At 45.1% G+C, this 22,988-nt stretch overlaps 1 protein-coding gene across 4 annotated transcripts in view; it reads left to right on the top strand.

The window, feature by feature from the left end:
- The window catches only part of TNKS2 (tankyrase 2), a 54,478-nt gene that overhangs the window by 3,619 nt on the left and 27,871 nt on the right, over window positions 1-22,988 (top strand). For all 4 annotated transcript variants that reach the window (XM_083364128.1, XM_083364130.1, XM_083364127.1 and 1 more), the window contains exons 2-6: window positions 9,030-9,254; window positions 11,052-11,147; window positions 13,186-13,222; window positions 15,085-15,160; window positions 17,809-17,903. In XM_083364128.1, the coding sequence (XP_083220254.1) occupies window positions 9,030-9,254; window positions 11,052-11,147; window positions 13,186-13,222; window positions 15,085-15,160; window positions 17,809-17,903 (529 nt within the window). The remainder of the gene's footprint in view (window positions 1-9,029; window positions 9,255-11,051; window positions 11,148-13,185; window positions 13,223-15,084; window positions 15,161-17,808; window positions 17,904-22,988) is intronic.

Raw genomic sequence — 22,988 nt, 5'->3', positions numbered from 1 at the left:
GGTCACTGATTTGTTTTTGTTATGTTTTTGAATGTCAGAAATGTATATTTGTGAATGTTGAGATGTTATATTGGTTTCACTGGTAAAAATAAATAATTGAAATGGGTATATATTTGTTTTTTGTTAAGTTGCCTAATAATTATGCACAGTAATAGTCACCTGCACACACAGATATCCCCCTAAAATAGCTATAACTAAAAACAAACTAAAAACTACTTCCAAAAATATTCAGCTTTGATATTAATGAGTTTTTTGGGTTCATTGAGAACATGGTTGTTGTTCAATAATAAAATTAATCCTCAAAAATACAACTTGCCTAATAATTCTGCACTCCCTGTATTGTAGATGTGTCAACAAAAATGTTAGCATGTGCCAGAGATTTCTGTAGGTCTTTAGCTGACACTCTAGGATTCTTCTTTACCTCATTAAGCATTATGCGCTGTGCTCTTGCAGTCATTTTTACAGTACAACCACGCCCAGGGAGAGTAGCAACAGTGCTAAACTTTCTCCATTTGTAGACAGTCTGTTTTACCGTGGACACATGAACATCAAGGCTTTTGGAGATACTTTTGTAATCCTTTCCAGCTTCATGCAAGTCCACAATTCTTGATCGTAGGTCTTCTGAGAGCTCTTTTCTGCAAGACATGGTTCACATCAGACAGTGCTTCTTGAGACCAGTAAACCCAAAACAGGTGTGTGTTTTTAAAGGGCAGGACAGCTGTCAGCAACACATCCAATATCATCACACTGACTGGAGTCAAGGTTGGCTCACTCCTGGCTCCAATTAGCTGTTGGAGAACTCATTAGGCTAGGGGTTCACATACTTTTTCCACCCTGCACTGTGAATGTTTCCATCTTATGTTCAATTAAAACATGACAACAGCTAATGTTTGTGTAGTATTATTTTAAGCAGACTGTGTTTTTCTATTGTTGTGACTTACATGACGTTTAGAGCGCATTTTATGGCCAATTCATGCAAAACTCCACGTAATCCCAAAGGGTTCACATACTTTTTCTTGCAACTGTATGTCTGTGTGTGTATGTGTATACCGTATATACTTGAGTATAAGCCGACTCGAGTATAAGCCGAGACCCCCAATTTCACCCCCAAAAACTGGAAAAAGTTATTGACTCGAGTATAAGCCGATCCGCCGTTCTGCAAGCCTCTGCCGCCAGCAGAGGCTCGATCCGCCATTTTGCAAGCCTGAATACACAGGAATACCCTGTGTAGCCGCGGCTCGTCGGCAGGTCTCCGTTCCTCCTGCCGACCTTTGGGGAGGTTTGGGCGCCTCCCCAAACCTCCCCAAACCTCGGCAGGTCTCCGTTCCTCCTGCCGACCTTTGGGGAGGTTTGGGCGCCTCCCCAAACCTCCCCAAACCTCGGCAGGTCTCCGTTCCTCCGCGCAGACCTGCCGACCTTTGGGGAGGTTTGGGCGCCTCCCCAAACGTCCCCAAACCTCGGCAGGTCTCCGTTCCTGTTTGGGGAGGTTTGGGCGCCTCCCCAAACCTCCCCAAGCCTCGGCAGGTCTCCGTTCCTCCGCGCAGACCTGCCGACCTTTGGGGAGGTTTGGGCGCCTCCCCAAACGTCCCCAAACCTCGGCAGGTCTCCGTTCCTGTTTGGGGAGGTTTGGGCGCCTCCCCAAACGTCCCCAAACCTCGGCAGGTCTCCGTTCCTCCGCGCAGACCTGCCGACCTTTGGGGAGGTTTGGGCGCCTCCCCAAACGTCCCCAAACCTCGGCAGGTCTCCGTTCCTGTTTGGGGAGGTTTGGGCGCCTCCCCAAACCTCCCCAAACCTCGGCAGGTCTCCGTTCCTCCGCGCAGACCTGCCGACCTTTGGGGAGGTTTGGGCGCCTCCCCAAACCTCCCCAAACCTCGGCAGGTCTCCGTTCCTGTTTGGGGAGGTTTGGGCGCCTCCCCAAACCTCCCCAAACCTCGGCAGGTCTCCGTTCCTGTTTGGGGAGGTTTGGGCGCCTCCCCAAACCTCCCCAAACCTCGGCAGGTCTCCGTTCCTGTTTGGGGAGGTTTGGGCGCCTCCCCAAACCTCCCCAAACCTCGGCAGGTCTCCGTTCCTCCGCGCAGACCTGCCGACCTTTGGGGAGGTTTGGGCGCCTCCCCAAACGTCCCCAAACCTCGGCAGGTCTCCGTTCCTGTTTGGGGAGGTTTGGGCGCCTCCCCAAACGTCCCCAAACCTCGGCAGGTCTCCGTTCCTCCGCGCAGACCTGCCGACCTTTGGGGAGGTTTGGGCGCCTCCCCAAACGTCCCCAAACCTCGGCAGGTCTCCGTTCCTGTTTGGGGAGGTTTGGGCGCCTCCCCAAACGTCCCCAAACCTCGGCAGGTCTCCGTTCCTCCGCGCAGACCTGCCGACCTTTGGGGAGGTTTGGGCGCCTCCCCAAACGTCCCCAAACCTCGGCAGGTCTCCGTTCCTGTTTCGGGAGGTTTGGGCGCCTCCCCAAACCTCCCCAAACCTCGGCAGGTCTCCGTTCCTGTTTGGGGAGGTTTGGGCGCCTCCCCAAACCTCCCCAAGCCTCGGCAGGTCTCCGTTCCTCCGCGCAGACCTGCCGACCTTTGGGGAGGTTTGGGCGCCTCCCCAAACGTCCCCAAACCTCGGCAGGTCTCCGTTCCTGTTTGGGGAGGTTTGGGCGCCTCCCCAAACGTCCCCAAACCTCGGCAGGTCTCCGTTCCTCCGCGCAGACCTGCCGACCTTTGGGGAGGTTTGGGCGCCTCCCCAAACCTCCCCAAACCTCGGCAGGTCTCCGTTCCTGTTTGGGGAGGTTTGGGCGCCTCCCCAAACCTCCCCAAACCTCGGCAGGTCTCCGTTCCTCCGCGCAGACCTGCCGACCTTTGGGGAGGTTTGGGCGCCTCCCCAAACGTCCCCAAACCTCCCCAAACCTCGGCAGGTCTCCGTTCCTCCGCGCAGACCTGCCGACCTTTGGGGAGGTTTGGGCGCCTCCCCAAACCTCCCCAAACCTCGGCAGGTCTCCGTTCCTCCGCGCAGACCTGCCGAGGTTTGGGGAGGTTTGGGGAGGCGCCCAAACCTCCCCAAAGGTCGGCAGGTCTGCGCGGAGGAACGGAGACCTGCCGAGGTTTGGGGAGGTTTGGGGAGGCGCCCAAACCTCCCCAAACAGGAACGGAGACCTGCCGAGGTTTGGGGAGGTTTGGGGAGGCGCCCAAACCTCCCCAAACAGGAACGGAGACCTGCCGAGGTTTGGGGACGTTTGGGGAGGCGCCCAAACCTCCCCAAAGGTCGGCAGGTCTGCACGGAGGAACGGAGACCTGCCGAGGTTTGGGGAGGTTTGGGGAGGCGCCCAAACAGGAACGGAGACCTGCCGAGGTTTGGGGACGTTTGGGGAGGCGCCCAAACCTCCCCAAAGGTCGGCAGGTCTGCGCGGAGGAACGGAGACCTGCCGAGGTTTGGGGACGTTTGGGGAGGCGCCCAAACCTCCCCAAACAGGAACGGAGACCTGCCGAGGTTTGGGGACGTTTGGGGAGGCGCCCAAACCTCCCCAAAGGTCGGCAGGTCTGCGCGGAGGAACGGAGACCTGCCGAGGTTTGGGGAGGTTTGGGGAGGCGCCCAAACCTCCCCAAAGGTCGGCAGGTCTGCGCGGAGGAACGGAGACCTGCCGAGGTTTGGGGAGGTTTGGGGAGGCGCCCAAACCTCCCCAAACAGGAACGGAGACCTGCCGAGGTTTGGGGAGGTTTGGGGAGGCGCCCAAACCTCCCCAAAGGTCGGCAGGTCTGCGCGGAGGAACGGAGACCTGCCGAGGTTTGGGGAGGTTTGGGGAGGCGCCCAAACCTCCCCAAACAGGAACGGAGACCTGCCGAGGTTTGGGGACGTTTGGGGAGGCGCCCAAACCTCCCCAAAGGTCGGCAGGTCTGCGCGGAGGAACGGAGACCTGCCGAGGTTTGGGGACGTTTGGGGAGGCGCCCAAACCTCCCCAAACGTCGGCAGGTCTGCGCGGAGGAACGGAGACCTGCCGAGGTTTGGGGACGTTTGGGGAGGCGCCCAAACCTCCCCAAACGTCGGCAGGTCTGCGCGGAGGAACGGAGACCTGCCGAGGTTTGGGGAGGTTTGGGGAGGCGCCCAAACCTCCCCAAACAGGAACGGAGACCTGCCGAGGTTTGGGGACGTTTGGGGAGGCGCCCAAACCTCCCCAAAGGTCGGCAGGTCTGCGCGGAGGAACGGAGACCTGCCGAGGTTTGGGGAGGTTTGGGGAGGCGCCCAAACCTCCCCAAACAGGAACGGAGACCTGCCGAGGTTTGGGGAGGTTTGGGGAGGCGCCCAAACCTCCCCAAACAGGAACGGAGACCTGCCGAGGTTTGGGGACGTTTGGGGAGGCGCCCAAACCTCCCCATAGGTCGGCAGGTCTGCACGGAGGAACGGAGACCTGCCGAGGTTTGGGGAGGTTTGGGGAGGCGCCCAAACCTCCCCAAACAGGAACGGAGACCTGCCGAGGTTTGGGGACGTTTGGGGAGGCGCCCAAACCTCCCCAAAGGTCGGCAGGTCTGCGCGGAGGAACGGAGACCTGCCGAGGTTTGGGGACGTTTGGGGAGGCGCCCAAACCTCCCCATAGGTCGGCAGGTCTGCGCGGAGGAACGGAGACCTGCCGAGGTTTGGGGAGGTTTGGGGAGGCGCCCAAACCTCCCCAAACAGGAACGGAGACCTGCCGAGGTTTGGGGACGTTTGGGGAGGCGCCCAAACCTCCCCAAAGGTCGGCAGGTCTGCGCGGAGGAACGGAGACCTGCCGAGGTTTGGGGAGGTTTGGGGAGGCGCCCAAACCTCCCCAAAGGTCGGCAGGTCTGCGCGGAGGAACGGAGACCTGCCGAGGTTTGGGGACGTTTGGGGAGGCGCCCAAACCTCCCCATAGGTCGGCAGGTCTGCACGGAGGAACGGAGACCTGCCGAGGTTTGGGGAGGTTTGGGGAGGCGCCCAAACCTCCCCAAACAGGAACGGAGACCTGCCGAGGTTTGGGGACGTTTGGGGAGGCGCCCAAACCTCCCCAAAGGTCGGCAGGTCTGCGCGGAGGAACGGAGACCTGCCGAGGTTTGGGGAGGTTTGGGGAGGCGCCCAAACCTCCCCAAAGGTCGGCAGGTCTGCGCGGAGGAACGGAGACCTGCCGAGGTTTGGGGACGTTTGGGGAGGCGCCCAAACCTCCCCAAGGGTCGGCAGGTCTGCGCGGAGGAACGGAGACCTGCCGAGGTTTGGGGACGTTTGGGGAGGCGCCCAAACCTCCCCAAACGTCGGCAGGTCTGCGCGGAGGAACGGAGACCTGCCGATCTTTGGGGACGTTTGGGGAGGCGCCCAAACCTCCCCAAACGTCGGCAGGTCTGCGCGGAGGAACGGAGACCTGCCGAGGTTTGGGGAGGTTTGGGGAGGCGCCCAAACCTCCCCAAACAGGAACGGAGACCTGCCGAGGTTTGGGGACGTTTGGGGAGGCGCCCAAACCTCCCCAAAGGTCGGCAGGTCTGCGCGGAGGAACGGAGACCTGCCGAGGTTTGGGGACGTTTGAGGAGGCGCCCAAACCTCCCCAAACAGGAACGGAGACCTGCCGAGGTTTGGGGAGGTTTGGGGAGGCGCCCAAACCTCCCCAAACAGGAACGGAGACCTGGGGAGGTTTGGGGAGGCGCCCAAACCTTCCCAAACGTCGGCAGGTCTGCGCGGAGGAACGGAGACCTGCCGAGGTTTGGGGAGGCGCCCAAACCTCCCCAAAGGTCGGCAGGAGGAACGGAGACCTGCCGAGGTTTGGGGAGGCGCCCAAACCTCCCCAAAGGTCGGCAGAAGGAACGGAGACCTGCCGAGGTTTGGGGAGGTTTGGGGAGGCGCCCAAACCTCCCCAAAGGTCGGCAGGAGGAACGGAGACCTGCCGAGGTTTGGGGAGGTTTGGGGAGGCGCCCAAACCTCCCCAAACGTCGGCAGGTCTGCGCGGAGGAACGGAGACCTGCCGAGGTTTGGGGAGACGCCCAAACCTCCCCAAACGTCGGCAAGTCTCCGTTCCTCCGCGCCCTGCCTGCCTGCTTCTTTCCGCTGCGGAAAGAAGCAGGCAGGCAAGGCGCGGAGTTTGGGGAGGTGCGCGCGCACCTCCCCAAACCTCCCCAAACTTCGGCAGGTCTCGGACGGCGGTGGCTTGGGAGAGGTGCGGGCGATCCCGGAAGCACCAAAGCCTCGGCCGCGCACAAGTCCTCGGTAAGTTTTTTTTGTTGACTGGAGTATAAGCCGAAGTGGAATTTTTCAGCCCAAAAAGTGGGCTGAAAAATTCGGCTTATACTCAAGTATATACGGTATATGTGTGTGTGTGTGTGTGTGTGTATACATATATACATATAAACATATATACATATATACATATACACATACATACACACACACACACACACACACACACACACACACACACACACACACACACACACATATATATATATATATATATATATATATATATATATATATATATATATATATATATATATATGTTTTCTAAGGTTTTCGTGGGTGTTTGTGTGTAGATCTTTGGTCATTCGGGTTTTTTCCCACGTAGAATTGGAGGTATCAGGGCAACGTTTCGACGAAATCTCATCCGTCATCCTCCAGCTGGTGGCTTCAGCTTCGTTCTTCTGGGAGAAGTGTGTGGTAGTGGCTGTTTGTTCTTTTTCATATATATGTTAAGTGTTTGTTAAGTATTTAGAATACCTTGCTTAGGCCCCAAACACGAGACAAATCTTATTTCCTGTTTCAGCCTAACCCAAGGCCATCCACAGGCAGTAGTCACAGCAGTGACAGCTCATACATATACATATACGTATACGTATACGTATACGTATACGTATATATATATATATATATATATATATATATATATATATATATATATATGTGGATCTTTGGTCATTCGGGTTTTTCCCCGCATAGAACTAAAGATGTAGGCGCAACGTTTCGACGGAATCCCATCTGTCATCATCAGGCTGGTGGATTTAGCTTCCTTCTTCTGGGAGAAGCATGTGGCTGTTTGTTCCTCTTTTTTAAACTGCCATTTAAACCAGCCATTTGGAAACCCGCCTTGATTGACAGACGAGGCCCAACCACCAAGAATGATACCAGACCCAAACTCAGGATAACATCACATGACATCACCACCACACAACCATTCAAAAAGCAAATCCGAACCCACAATGATAACGAGGCACAACCACAAAACAGAAACCTAACTACAGCTGCAACATCAGCCACTTTAAACCCCTCCAAACCACACAATAAGCAAACTGACACCCACTATAAAAACATGGCACCACCACAAACACGAAGCCGAACAAAAGCAGCACAACTCACCAGCTCAGGTCTAAGGCTGGCAGCTGAGACCAGCCCATCCACTCAAAACACACCCCCACCCAATCAGAACACACCCACCATTCAAAACACACTCCCACCCAATCAGAACACACTTAATCCCCCACCCAATCAGAGCACACCTCCACCCACAGAACACACCTCCTCTGGCAGTTTAAAAAAGAGGAACAAACAGCCACATGCTTCTCCCAGAAGAAGGAAGCTAAATCCACCAGCCTGATGATGACGGATGGGATTCCGTCGAAATGTCGCGCCTAAACCTTTAGTTCTACGCGGGGAAAAACCTGAATGACCAAAGATCCACATACAAACACCCGCGAAAACCTCAGAAAACATATATATATATATATATGTATGTATGTATGTATGTATGTATGTATGTATGTATCTTTGGTTATTCGGGGTTTTTCCCGCGTAGAACTAAAGGTGTAGGAGCGACGTTTCGACGGAATCCCATCCGTCATCATCAGGCTGGTGGCTTCTGCTTCCTTCTTCTGGGAGAAGCTTGTGGCTGTTTGTTCCTCTTTTTTAAACTGCCAGAGGGGGTGTGTTCTGTGGGTGGAGGTGTGCTCTGATTGGGTGGGGGATAAAGTGTGTTCTGATTGGGTGGGGGTGTGTTTTGAGTGGATGGGCTGGTCTCAGCTGCCAGCTTTAGACCTGAGCTGGTGAGTTGTGCTGCTTTTGTTCGGCTTCGTGTTTGTGGTGGTGCCATGTTTTTATAGTGGGTGTCAGTTTGCTTATTGTGTGGAAAAAACCCGAATAACCAAAGATCCACATACAAACACCCGCGAAAACCTCAGAAAACACACACACATTATATATATAGGTTTTTTTAAAAGCCACCCAGGAATGAACACCTCCAAAAATAAAATGGTGCTGGAAAGGAGTAAAGAGAGTGAGACTGACCCTTGAAATAAGACGGTCGGGGAAGTGGAATGGTTCCTTTTGTGGCTACCATAACATCTTCCATCTCATACCTTCCCTGTCATACATGTGGGGTGGAAAGAGAGTTTGAGGATTACACTTAAGAGGCTTCTTCCTCCTGCCAGAAGGGAGAAGAACATGCATGGATGATGCACACACACATAGCCTATGATAAGTCTGTCTGGCTTCATGCATGTCTATGCTACCTCCAAATACCTGTGTGCATTTCACAGTCAGTGGAAAACTGAGGCAGAAATACAGGTCATCTGGTTGATGTCACAGATCAATCCTCTAAATAATTTCCCACTGTTGTTTCCAACAGATACTAAAAGCAAAGGAGAAAATGGTAGGATTAGAAGGCTTCTGTGAAAAGTAAATATTCTTAACTATTTTCTCAGCTATCTAGAGAGACCTGAAACTACTGAGATATTCTGAGATACTAGCAACCCCAAAGGGTGCCATGATTTGTGGTATGGTTCCAAAAGCTGTACATATATTTAGAAGGACTAATAGATCAATATTCAGAGGTATCCAAGAGCTATTTCCCTTATAAAAATGTAACCTGAAGGGACAATTGCTTATGGCTGGTAATTATCCTTGGTTTTTCCAATTTGTTCATTTCTAAAGGTAAATATAGATTTTTTTTCTCTCCACAATCCCATTGTTTTGTTGGAAATGTTATAGTTCTTATTTGAAGAATGTACCCTTCAGCCTTTATTTTGTTTAGTGCTTCCATATAGGTCAAATATTTCTTTTTATTTCAGGTTTTGGTCGGCGGGATGTAGTAGAATACTTGCTTCAGAGTGGTGCTAATGTACATGCACGAGATGATGGAGGACTCATTCCACTTCATAATGCTTGCTCTTTTGGTCATGCTGAAGTTGTCAATCTTCTCCTCCGCCATGGTGCAGATCCAAATGCAAGAGATAATTGGAACTATACTCCTCTTCATGAAGCTGCCATCAAAGGCAAAATTGATGTCTGCATAGGTAACACTTTGATATTCTTTTCCCAGTGATTTTTACATTAAAAAAATTAAGGATCTTTCTTAACATAAACCAGACCTCCAAACTATCCAAGTCAAACTGACATTCTTGATTTAAAGTACTTTTAAATATAATCAGGTATTTTTGAAAGTCTTCATTTGTTAAAAATGTTGATTTTTATGGGTGTTGCAAAAGAATCCAGTTGGCTGAGGAATTAGTAATATGATCACCTTTAAGAATGTTTTAGGAGTTTATGCTTTAGTGTGTGCCTGGAAATATAATTAACAGCCCAACATAACCTTATTCCATGATTCATAAGTATTTTGCAGTAAACTATTATGTTAATTGGAATTTGTCCTGATATAATTTTGAATTTGTAGTCCTAAGCTCAGAGTTGCAGTTTCCATAATTTTTTTTGCCAGAGGAAAGAGACTGATAGAGATGCAAAATAAACATTTTCTGTTCCAGCTGGGAGAGGGAGGGAGGGAGAGAGAGAGAGAGAGAGATAAACATACAGATAAGCAGCAAAGGAAAAGAAATGTTTCCAGTATAGATAGCACTGAAAATGTGGTATAAGATACTTGAAATATGTTTTCCAGGCTTGTTCTGCTCCTTTATTCTGTTTTTCCTTGGTTCTTGCTTAGTCCTGCTACATAGAAATATTAAAATGTTCTTAGACTTTCAAAACAAATATTAACTTTTGTCACTAAATTTTTAAAACGAATATAATTAGTTGTTGGATTGATTTGCGTGTTCAATTTTATTGCTTTAGAATAAAGTATTGTGGATTAAAGTATTTTCATGTTACCGTATTTTCCGGCGTATAAGATGACTTTTTAACCCATGAAAATCTTCTCAAAGTTAGGGGGTCATCTTATACGCCGGGTCGTCTTATACGCCGGAAAATACGGTATATTTTGAGTGCTTTTAGGCAGAAAAGTAGCATCAAAATTTAATAAAAATATATGGGAATTTATATCTTCATTTCTGTAAAGTAGATGTGTTTCAAATACTATAATTTCTTAATACTATAATTTTCAATCTCAACGTAAGAGATTAAATTTAATGAGGCCTTGTAGAAGGAATAGTTTCATTTTGTTTAATTGAATGTCTGATTATTTGGCACATGAGTAACTGCACTTAAATTAGTCACAAGAAATTAATTTCCAGTTCTGTGCATTTCCTTGAAAATTTAGCAATGTGTCATCAGAATTGGTCAGCTGTTTTGTTAAAACAAAGTGAAAAGCTATCTGGAATCTGAAGATCAGGAACTTGAATAGTTAAGGAAATTTTACTGATATGGCTTATAGAGACTTTCTGAATTTCATCATCATTTTCTCTTTGAAAGCAAAGTTAAGTAAAGATGGTTGTTCAGCTTGGGCGAACAAACGTAGGTGCAGATGATTTGAATAAGTATCTTTGAGAAGAATCTGTTCAGCATAAAGATGAATCAAAGAAGCGGCTTGGGATATTAATGTAGATTTTAGCCTGGCTGTATTTGATATGTTCTTGTTCAGATATATCCCATTAGATAAATTAATCACAATAGGCTATTGACTGAACTGAGAGATAGTGTCTGGCTTGGTCCTCCAGGGAGTATTGTGGGTGAAGAAGGTAAATGTGAATCTTGAGTATCCCTGTTCCTAGTCTAGCTTAGCTACTGCACTGCACTAACTCCGAAAGATACTGTACATCTCAAAAACTATGGGGAAGAGTTATAATTGGTTTTGAGATATTGCATGCTGCAGGAAGGCTAAACATTCTACCACAGGATTTTAAATATATTCCTGCTCCTTTTAGTATTGTTGCAGCATGGTGCTGATCCGAGTATCCGTAATACTGATGGAAGAACAGCACTTGACTTAGCAGATCCATCAGCAAAAGCAGTGCTTACAGGTGGGTGGAATCTTCCATAATCCATTTCTTCTGGTCATTATCTGTTTTCTTTATTAATATTTGTTAAATTGATATGCTGCCTGCTTCCATCATGATTCTGGACGTCCATTTCAAAAATTTTATTTATTTATTAATTTAATTTATATACCGCCCTTCTCCCGAAGGACTCAGGGCGGTGAACAGGGTAATACATAAAAACAAGATACAAAAATTAAAAATTATTAAAAAAGTAATTAAACAATGCCCATAATAAATTAATACAGATTAAAAATTGAAGTCCATTTATAAAATCCCACCCCGTCCCATCAGGCCAGGCCAGCTTGTTTAAAGAGATGGGTTTTAAGATCGCGCCGGAAGGCCATCCACAGGTATCACACGTATAAACTAGTCTTTCTCCAAAGGGGTCTGTCACCTATACTAGCCCGCAGCCTAAGGACGGAGCGAAAAATTTAAAAAAGTTTGTTTGAATAAAGTCCTAGGAAGAATATATGAATCTATTGGGGAATATCATTCCAGGTCTGCTGCTTCCTGTGTCTAATGAGATTTCACTATTTAATTGATAAGACCTAGAGCATGCCAGATCATGTAGAACAGACAGAAACTATGGCAACCCCTCAGACTGCCAGGCCATATACCAGAAAGGGTAACATTTTTTCATAAAATATTGTTTCCTGGGTTCCAGATTTGGTTAATCTAAGAGTTCTATGCATCTGTTTTAGTTATAACGAAGCTAAAGTAGCATGAAATCCTAAAGAAAATATCTGGGTTTTGGAATAGAGCTTTATTATTTAAAAATTGAGATTTTTTAAAAAATTCCCAATAAAAATGAACAAGGTATGTTTATGTCCTGCCTTTATTATTTTTATAAATAACTCAAGGGGGTGAACATATCCAACACACCTTCCTTCTATTTTCTCCACAAGAACCCTGTGAGGTAGGTTGGACAGAGAGAGAGTTACTAGCCCAAAGTCACCAGTTGGCTTCCGTGGCTAAGGTGCGATTCACAGACTTCCTCTTTGCCTTATACAAGTTGTCCTTGACTTACAACAGTTCATTTAGTGACCATTCTAAGTCACTAAAAACAGCACTGAAAAAAGTGACTTATGACCACTTTTCACACAATTGCAACATGCCTAGGTCATGTGATCAAAATTTAGATGCTTGGCAACGGACTCATATTTGATGTTTGCAGTGTCCCAGGATCGTGTGACCATGTGGGTCTGCATGAAATTGCATTAAACAAGTCAGTTGTTTCATTAGACTATTTCAGTTCTATGCTGAAGTTGAAATGAGACTTGAGATGTCCTCACTTTTCCATATTTGAAAGGAATTCTATTTTGGAATCCTATTTTAGAGAACAGTTAGAAATTTGGAACAACCTCTTGTTCCCTATCGGGGGAGGGGTGCTCCTAGCGATGAAAAGTGTTAAGATACTAATTAATTCTGAGTGTTAGCTAAAATGCAGATTACAGAAAAAATGGCTGTGAGCATGATTTTTAATCATAACAAAACGTTTATACACACCCAGTCAGATAAACACACAGTCTCCACACAGATTCAGCCTATGTGTACTAAAAGCCACGAATTGTTTTTTTGCAAAGCAAAATACTTAATAAAATCGTATCAGGCAGGTAGTAATTTCAGTCCAATTTTTTATTTATTTTGTTTATTATTAAAATTATATACCGCTCATCTCATTGATACAATGACTCTAATTTACTAATTTAATGTGCTTAGTTGGCTGTTCTTTGCCCCAACCTTTCCTAGTTAGCTCCTACCAGTGGCTGCAGGGATGGAAGCTGTGACTGATGTTCTATTAGCTGTGCAGAGTCTGAGCTTCCATCGCAGGAAGTTTTTTTTAAAAAATAAATCTATTTGCTAGATTTGTTAGATCATTCTAACATACATGGAATGGTACACCACCGTGGTTCTATTTTGAAGTTGGAATATTGGGCCCATTCTCATTAGAAAGGAAAATAATTCTAAAAAAATACGTGCATGAATCAGAAAATCCTAAGATTGCTGTATTAATTTTCAGGTGAATACAAGAAAGATGAACTGTTGGAAAGTGCCAGGTAGGTGATGTTAAGAAAACAAAAATTATTGTTTAATTTTTCTGGAAAAAATAACATTACGTCCATGCCTTGCATTTACAACTCTTGCAGGGTTTTAATATGATCATTTGGACACAAGCATGGTCAATAAGAAAATAGCAATAAAATTGTTTGATGGTGATATCTTCCTTAATGACCATAGCTGATTCACTTAATGGTTGCAGTAGAAGTGATGTTGTAAGTCTGCGGCAGTCATGTGATGTTTCTTTTTGTGATGATTTACCTGTCCCATTTGTGGTCATTAAGCAAGGACTACCTGTATATAGATATTTGTTTCGTTGGTGGGTGGGGAGATGGAGTTCCAGATTAAGGGTACACATCAAGGCAGGATTAGCAGCACAATTCCCCTTCCTCTTCCGTTAACGGAACATCTGTGTAAATTTTTTGTTCCTTCAGGGTATTTCTTAAATTTTAATTTGTTTCAAATGTAATGGTCTTTTGTAATTAATTTTGACCTGAAAACCTTAGCTTGGGTAAGACTTCATTTTTTCTTCAGTTCAGTTTTATTGCTGTACGTAATTATAAGTCTTGTATTATAACTCTAAAAAGTACTCTAAAAAATACTTTCTAGTTGTTTAATATAAGGAAAAATAATAAAAGGTATGTCATCACCAAGTAGCAGGAAAGAAGACACTTGAAAATATTACACATTTATACTACAATTATCTTTGTCTGTGTAGGAGAATGAACGAAAGAGCCGGGGGGGCAGAATGAAAAGAGGTATCAGCCTAGAATCTCTGTGCAAACTACATCCCAACTCCCCTAGAGTCCCATTGATCCTTATCTGACTTAATTGAGAAGGTTTCCTATGCATAGGCTGTTAGCAATAAATCAGTTTATTGAACCTTCATATGTGGACCAGATCTTTCACCCCTTACAGTCCATTTGGAAGCAATACCAATTCAGCTACATTTGTGGGCAGGATAATATGCGTACAATACCTATACATATTAAAAAGGGACGCGGTGGCTCAGTGGGTTAGGACGCTGAGCTTGTCAATCAGAAGGTCGGCAGTTTGGCAGGTCAAATCCCGAGTGCCGCATAACAGTGAGCACTTGTTACTCGTCCCAGCTTCTGCCAACCTAACAGTTCGAAAGCACATAAAAATGCAAGTGGAAAAATAGGGACCACTACGGTGGGAAGGTAACAGCATTCTGTGCGCCTTTGGCGTCTAGTCATGCCGGCCACATGACCACGGAGACGTCCTCGGACAAGCGCTGGCTCTTCGGCTTTGAAACAGAGATGAGCACCGGCCCCTAGAGTTGGAAACGACTAGCACGCATGTGCGGGGGAACCTTTACCTTTACCTATACATATTTCACAATACTTTTTCGTTTGTGCCTTTGAGTCAGGTTTTGACTTCTGACAACTGCCTAGACAAGTCTCCATGGTATTCTTGGCAAGGTTTTTCAGAAGTAGTTTGCAATTGCGTTCTTCCTAGGGCTGAGAGAGAAAATGATTGGCTTACAGTCATCCAACTGATTTTATGCCTAAGGCAGGATTTGAACTCAGCCTCCCGGTTTCTAGCCTGATGTTTTAAGTACTACATAAGGCGTCATTTAAAAATAATCATTAAATCTTGGCAAATGGAATTTAAACATAATGATACATACAATGCATAATAGGTAGAAAGCTAATTACACTTGTGGAATCAAGTCTAAAGGTAGATTTTTAATAATTAGATTTAACATAATAATAGTTTGCCCAGCCTTTCAGAGTTGAATAAAATAAATTACTTCATTGTGGTCACTAATCATCTCAAGTTGAGCAAAATGAGAGCATGCAATTTGCAAAATGTTCATGAATATTAATTTCCTTTTTAGGAGTGGAAATGAAGAAAAATTAATGGCTCTTCTAACACCGTTAAATGTCAATTGCCATGCAAGTGATGGCAGAAAGGTATTTTTAAACGTACATTTTTTTTGGACTAGCAAATAAAGAAAATTACATTGAAGATATCTGATAATATTTCACTCGATGTAATCTTTAGCTTTGGTTTGCTTTTCTTATATTTTTACTTCTAAGAAATAAAAGTTTAATAGAACTTTTCAAAACTCAGATAGCAATGTCACTAAGAAAACTGAGTTTGTTCAAGTAATTGCTATATCAATAAATACTACCAAACTAAGCATTAATTATATTTGTGCTAGCAGGAAGAATGAACATAAAATGGTTACCTTCTGTGTTCATGTTGTTGGTGTGTTTAAGAGCTGAAGGATTTTCTTACATCCAGTGTCTTTTTTCATTCATTCTGAACCACTTCTTTAAGTCCATTCCACAGTTCATAGCGTTCAAGACATGAACAGTATGTCTGGTCCTCTTAACAAAGAGATTCACAGCTTCCTGATGTTTTCCTTGAATAGGGTGGCCACATTCTGAAAATTGTATTGTGCAGTAGTGACAGATATCTGTAGCTTGGGGGTAGGATGAGGGTGAAGGTTCATTCTCCGAGCTTGAGGGTTGATTTCCCAATGTTTCGTTACCAGGCTAGGTAACACCTTCAATGGTGTTTAGTGGATGTCTCTGTCAGTGTTCTACTTATATAAGGGCTTCAGGTGTCAGAGTGTCAAGTGAGGATCTTGTGATCGCTACCCACACTGACATCAAACAACACCAGGTCAATTAAAGCAGGGGTGTGAAACTGCCCGCTCTTGGGCCGGTTGCATCATGTGGAGGCCGCACCCATCCCAGCTCTGGCAATGCAGGGAAAAAAGTCACAATACATCATGACACGTCATGTGACACGGTAAGTTTGACGCCCGTGAATTAGAGCAATACTAAAATCATTGGCCACTCTTACCACCTGCCACGCTTGAGAGTTCATCAAGGACTGGCACTAGGAAAGCAATTCCATCAACAGACACATTGCTCTACAACCAGCCTATGAACCCCTCAGAATCCAAATCAATTGGAACAGCCATTCCTAGACAGCACCAACCCTCAAGCCCCTCTCCTTCCAATTGTTCACCTTCCAATGACCCTGACCTGGCATAATCTCCCCATCAGAAGACCCATTACCAGCCTCCCACAGATGATTCACTCCTGACCCACTAATTCACACCCTCCAATGCCCCCCCCGACCTGAAATACCTCCCCATCACAAGCCTTTCTCTGACTCACACCTGGCCCATCACAAGACCCTCACTTGACACTCTCACACCTGAAGCCCTTAATATAAGTAGAAGACTGACCACAGACACCCACTAAACACCCCCGAAGATGTTACTTAGCCTGGTATGAAAACCAACCCTCAAGCTTGGAGAACGAACCTTCACCCTCAATTGTGGAATTACATTGTGGTTCTCTTTCTTTAGCTTAAATTGGAACTTGCCCAAGTGGAGTTCATATTCTGTTCAATAGTTAGCACCTGGTCATATCTTTAATGTTGTCACCAAGCTTTTCTACCTCCCTTTAGCAACAGTGTAGTCAGTTATTTCTATATATTCCATCTGGTGATATATGTATTTAGAACCATTGTTTTAGTTGTTTGAAGACAGTGTTAGCTATGAAGGAATAATTGGGCAGCAGAAATTGATTTTCTTTTTGATTTCCTAAGTTATATACCTCAACTACATTATCCTGTTTAATATTTCCTACTTTACATTCTAATAGTGTTAAATCTTGCTTGCATATCTTGTTGATTTCAAATTGATCATAAACTCATCGGCCACTTCTACATCAATAGTAGGAGAATAAATTGGGATGATGGATCATATTAAAAGGTGGTCCACAAAGTCTAATTGCAAGCACTGTTCTTGCTATATCCTTCCTAACTATAAAAACAATGCTGTTCTATCTTTTCTCATGTTTTTGATGAGTATGATCCTTTGAATGAAAGTATCCAATCCCGGTCCATTTCAATTCAATGGTGCCTAAGATATCAATTTGCAGTTGTTTCATTTTTCATTGAAAAATGTTTGCTCATGTTCATACTTCTTACATTCCATGTTCCCATTGTAATTCTGTCTTTGCAGCTTTAGATTTTCTTTTCCTGTATGGCAGTATCAACAACTAGATATGCTGAATCTAGGTAGTCTAGCCACATTATAAACACCGTTAATTCTGTGAAATATTCTGAGCTCTTCCCCAGTGGCACATTGAGTCCCATTCAGTCGGGGACCCATTGTACTATATATCATCGCTTTATACTTTTCTCTGCATGTGGTTTTCTGGTAAAAATATACAAGTAGTTACCATTGCCTTCTGCCAGTATGAATTAATGCCTTTGCCATTGACCATAAAATGAACATCTGCCTCCAACCTTTTCATTTATTATTGTTACCTGTTTGGTTTAGCTAGCAACTAGGATGACCTTCATGCCTTGGGGTGATCCTGCTGGGGACATATAGTATTGACAACAATACTATTATCCCTTCCAGAAATGCCCTTTCATCCACCAAGGTAAGCCAGAAGATCATGACTTGAGGAAAGGAGAACAATGTAAAGTTTAACAGATCTCTTATTTTTTTAAAAAAAATAAATAAAAGCTGTTTTCTAAGTTATATTTGTTATATGTAAGATTGTTATATTCAATGTTTTATTTCTAGTCAACTCCATTACACTTAGCTGCTGGCTATAACCGTGTTAAAATAGTGCAGCTATTACTACATCACGGAGCAGATGTTCATGCAAAGGATAAAGGGTGAGTGTCTAAGAAGATGGAGCATTAGAGATTTTTATTAACATAGAGCTTATATTTACCTATGTCTTACCTGAAAAGAAGACAGTTCCAAATTTCAGAGAAAAGGCAAAAAAGGTGCACTATCCACTCCCCTTGATTTATCATCTCCCTTATCAAATATGTCAATTCTGTGCACTTCCTACCTAATCAACAGTGATTACCAATTCTCATTAAAACCAATCCTGTTGGAGCTTATTTTCCCTAAGAAATAGGTATTTGTGACAAGTGTTTGTGTGTACTTGTATATATATATGGATATGCACTGATCAGAGGCTGCATTCCAATGTTCATAGGATTAACAACTGTTTTAAATTAATACATATATAAAGCAGTACTATTGACAGTACTATTGACACTAAAAAGCAGAGACATCACCCTGTCGACAAAAGTGCATATAGTCAAGGCTATGGTCTTCCCAGTTGCAATGTATGGCAGTGAAAGTTGGACCATAAAAAAGGCTGAGCACCAAAGAATTGAGGCCTTTGAACTCTGGTGCTGGAGAAGACTCCTGCGAGTCCCTTGGACTGCAAGGCAATCAAACCGGTCAGTCCTAGAAGAGATCAACCCTGACTGCTCTTTAGAAGGCCAGATCCTGAAGCTAAAACTCAAATACTTTGGCCACCTAATGAGAAGGAAGCATTCACTGGAGAAGAGCCTAATGCTGGGAAAGATTGAGGGCAATAGAAGAAGGGGACGACAGAGAATGAGATGGCTGGATGGAGTCACTGAAGCAGCAGGCATGAGCCTAAATGGGCTCCAGAAGATGGTAGAGGACAGGAAGGCCTGGAGGAACATTGTCCATAGGGTAGCGATGGGTCGGACACGACTTCGCAGCTAACAACAACAGCATTGACATTATGCATATACCTAGAGAAAGGAATTGATGGTGCAAGATCTGTTCAACAGGTGTAAACCTGTGCATATTTACACTAGCAACAATTCTTGTAGGTAAACATTCATAGATTTCTATGCTAGAGATGGATCTGATTTGCCCATTTGTAGCATCTGGATTATCTTGGAGAGCAGCCGCATGTGCAGTGCATTATTGTTCAACTATTAGGTGACTAGCACAGTAGTGACTAACTGAAGGGTCTCCCATTCTAAGAACATCTGCAAATTGGCACATTAGATGGATCTATACAAAGATCCTGCAGATTATTAACATCAAATAGCTATCAGCAATCACAATAAGAGGGGAGAAATGACATAGTTTTCCCAGCCTTACCACCATTCCAAATACTTACTTGTATTTGGCCAAATTTGCATTTCATCCTCCTCCATCAATATTCCAGGTGTCTCTTCTGCCACTTTGTTTCCTGGAGCTCCTTTGTAAACCAAGATGCATGCTGAGATCAGCACGCAAGTAGACCATAAATGGAGGTAGTGACAGATTTTATTTTCCTGGGCTCCAAGATCACTGCAGATGGGGACTGCAGCCAAGAAATTAAAAGACGCTTGCTCCTGGGGAGGAAAGCCATGGCAAATCTAGACAGCACACTAAAAAGCAGAGACATCACCCTGTCAACAAAAGTGCGTATAGTCAAGGCTATGGTCTTCCCAGTTGCAATGTATGGCAGTGAAAGTTGGACCATAAGAAAGGCTGAGCGCAAAAGAATTGAGGCCTTTGAACTCTGGTGCTGGAGAAGACTCCTGCGAGTCCCTTGGACTGCAAGGCGATCAAACCGGTCAGTCCTAGAGGAGATCAACTCTGACTACTCTTTAGAAGGCCAGATCCTGAAGCTAAAACTCAAATACTTTGGCCACCTAATGAGGAGGAAGGACTCACTGGAGAAGAGCCTAATGCTGGGAAAGATTGAGGGCAATAGAAGAAGGGGACGACAGAGAATGAGGTGGCTGGATGGAGTCACTGAAGCAGTAGGCGTGAGCTTAAATGGAGCCCAGAAGATGGCAGAGGACAGGAAAGCCTGGAGGAACATTGTCCATAGGGTCGCGATGGGTCGGACACGACTTCGCAACTAACAACAACAACAAAGACCATAAAGGCAGTGTAGCCAAGGTCTCCATTTTCTACCTATTCTATAATTAAGGACTTGGCTGAACTATCCACCAGATTCTCAGGGGAAAAAACCCTAAGTTTCCTCTGGAACTCTATAGGGTCTTTAAAAAATTTTTTGGGGGGGCAGGGTGATGATCTTGCAGACCCTATATCCCTTTGAGGCAAGGTGACACGAGTGAGCTGGGCGGCAATCAGAGCCTGATTTGTCCACAACAGTGGGTTGATGGTTGATGTTGTTGTTAGTTGTAAAGTCGTGTCCGACCCATCGCGACCCCATAGACAACGTTCCTCTACCATCTTCTGGAGTCCATTTAGGCTGACGCTTACTGCTTCAGTGACTCCATCCAGCCACCTCATTCTCTGTCGTCCCCTTCTCTTGCCCTCAACCTTTCCCATCATTAGGTTCTTCTCCAGTGAGTCCTTTCTTCTCATTAGGTGGCCAAAGTATTTGAGTTTCAGCTTCAGGATCTGGCCTTCTAAAGAGCAGTCAGGGTTGAATTCCTCTAGGACTGACCGATTTGAACGCCTTGCAGTCCAAGGGACTCACAGGAGTCTTCTCCAGCACCATAGTTCAAAGGCCTCAATTCTTTGGCCCTCAGCCTTTCTTATGGTCCAACTTTCACAGCCATAAATTGCAACTGGGAAGACATAGCCTTGACTATACGCACTTTCGTTGGCAGGGTTATGTCTCTGCTTTTTAGTGTGCTGTCTAGATTTGCCATGACTTTCCTCCCCAGGAGCAAGCATCTTTTAATTTCTTGGCTGCAGTTCCCATCTGCGGTGATCTTGGAGCCCAGGAAAATAAAATCTGTCACTACCTCCATTTCTTCCCCATCTATTTGCCAGGGATTGAGAGGGCCAGTTGCCGTGATCTTGGTTTTCTTAATATTAAGTTTCAAGCCAACTTTTGCACTCTCCTTCTTCACCCGCAACAAGAGGCTCTTTAGTTTCTCTTCACTTTCTGCCATTAGAGTGGTATCATCTGCATATCTTAGGTTGTTGATATTTCTCCCGGCAATGTTAATTCCAACTTTTGATTCATCTAACCCTGCCTTTCTCATGATGTGCTCTGCATATAAGTTAAACAGGCAGGGTGACAGTATACAGCCTTGCCGGACTCCTTTCCCAATTTTGAACCAATCAGTGGTTCCATGTTCAGTTCTCACTGTTGCTTCTTGACCCGCATATAGGTTTCTCAAGAGACAAGATGGTCTGGTACTCCCATCTCTTTAAGAACTTGCCACAGTTGGTTGTGATCCACACAATCAAATGCTTTAGCATAATCAATGAAGCAGAAGTAGATGTTTTTCTGGAACTCCCTAGCTTTCTCCATGATCCAGCGTGGTTGGCAATTTGGTCTCTAGTTCCTCTGCCTCTTCGAAATCCTGCCTGTACTTCTAGTAGTTCTCGATCCACATACTGCTAGAGTCTAGCTTGTAGGATTTTAAGCATAACTTTACTAGCATGAGAAATGAGTGCAATGGTGCGATAGTTTGAACATTCTTTGGCACTGCCTTTCTTTGGAATTGGAATGTAAACTGATCTTTTCCAATCCTGTCGCCACTGTTGAGTTTTCCAAATTTGCTGGCAAATTGAGTATAGCACTTTTACTGCATCGTCTTTTAAGATTTTGAATAGATCAGCTGGAATATTGTCACCTCCACTAGCTTTGTTGTTGCTCAGTTTTTCTAAGGCCCACTTCACTTCACATTCTAGGATGTCTGGCTCGAGGTCAATGACCACTTCATCGTGGTTATCAGGGACTGTAAGCTTGTACTTGTATAGTTCTTCTGTGTGATTTTGCCACCTCTTCTTAATCTCTTCTGCCTCTGTTAGGTCCCTGCCATTTTGGTCCTTTATCATGCCCATTTTTGCATGAAACGTTCCCTTCATCTCTCCAATTTTCTTGAAGAGACCTCTGGTCCTCCCTATTCTATTGTTTTCTTCTATTTCTTTGCACTGTTCATTTAAAAAGGCATTCTTATCTCTTCTAGCTATTCTCTGGAGTTCTGCATTCAATTGGGTGTATCTTTCTTTTTCTCCCTTGCCTTTTGCTTCCCTCCTTTCCTCAGCTATTTCCAAAGCTTCCTCAGACAGACATGTTGCTTTCTTGCATTTCTTTTTCTTTGGGATGGTTTTAGTTGCTACCTCTTGTACAATGTTGCAAACCTACTCAGCCTTCCATCCTTCCGAGGTAGGTAAAATGAGGACCCAGATTGTTGGGGGCAATTAAGCTGACTTTGTAATAATGCCGCTTGGGGGTGTGTGAAAGCCCTAATAAGCAGGCATATACATAAAATGAAGGCTATTGCTAAGCTTGTAAGCCGCCCTGAGTCTTCGGAGAAGGGCGGGATATAAATGGAATAAAAATAAATAAATAAATAAATAAAAATAAAATAAAGATCTAATTCCTTAAATCTATTTGTCACCTCTACTGTATATTTGTCAGGGATATGATTTAGTTCACACCTGGGTGGCCTAGTGCTTTTCCCTACTTTCTTCAGTTTAAGCCTAAATTTTGCAACGAGAAGCTAATGGTCTGAGCCACAGTCAGCTCCTGGTCTTTTTTTTACTGACTGTATAGAGCTTCTCCATCTTTGGCTGCAGAGCACATAGTCTAATTTCTGTGTTGATTCTGGTGATGTCCATGTGTAGAGCCATCTCTTGGGTTGTTGGAAAAGAGTGTTTGCTATGACCATCGTATTCTCTTGACAAAATTCTATCAGCCTGTGCCCTGCTTCATTTTGTACTCCCAAGGCCAAACTTGCCTGTTATTCCGGTTATCTTTTGGCTTCCTACTTTAACATTCCAATCCCCCATGATGATAAGGACATCATTTTTTGGTGTTAGTTCTATAAGGTGCTGTAGGGCTTCATAGAACCGGTCAATTTCATCCTCTTCAACACTGGTGGTTGGGGCATAGACGTGGACTACTGTGATATTGAATGGTTTGCCTTGGATTCGAACTGAGATCAGTATTGCTTTTCCTACTCTTTTATTGACTATGAAGGCTACTCCATTTCTTCTGA

This window comes from Vipera ursinii (assembly GCF_947247035.1).
Source record: "Vipera ursinii genome assembly, chromosome: 5".
Classification (NCBI taxonomy): Eukaryota; Metazoa; Chordata; class Lepidosauria; order Squamata; family Viperidae; genus Vipera; species Vipera ursinii.
This window is presented reverse-complemented; position numbering and strand designations above follow the sequence as displayed.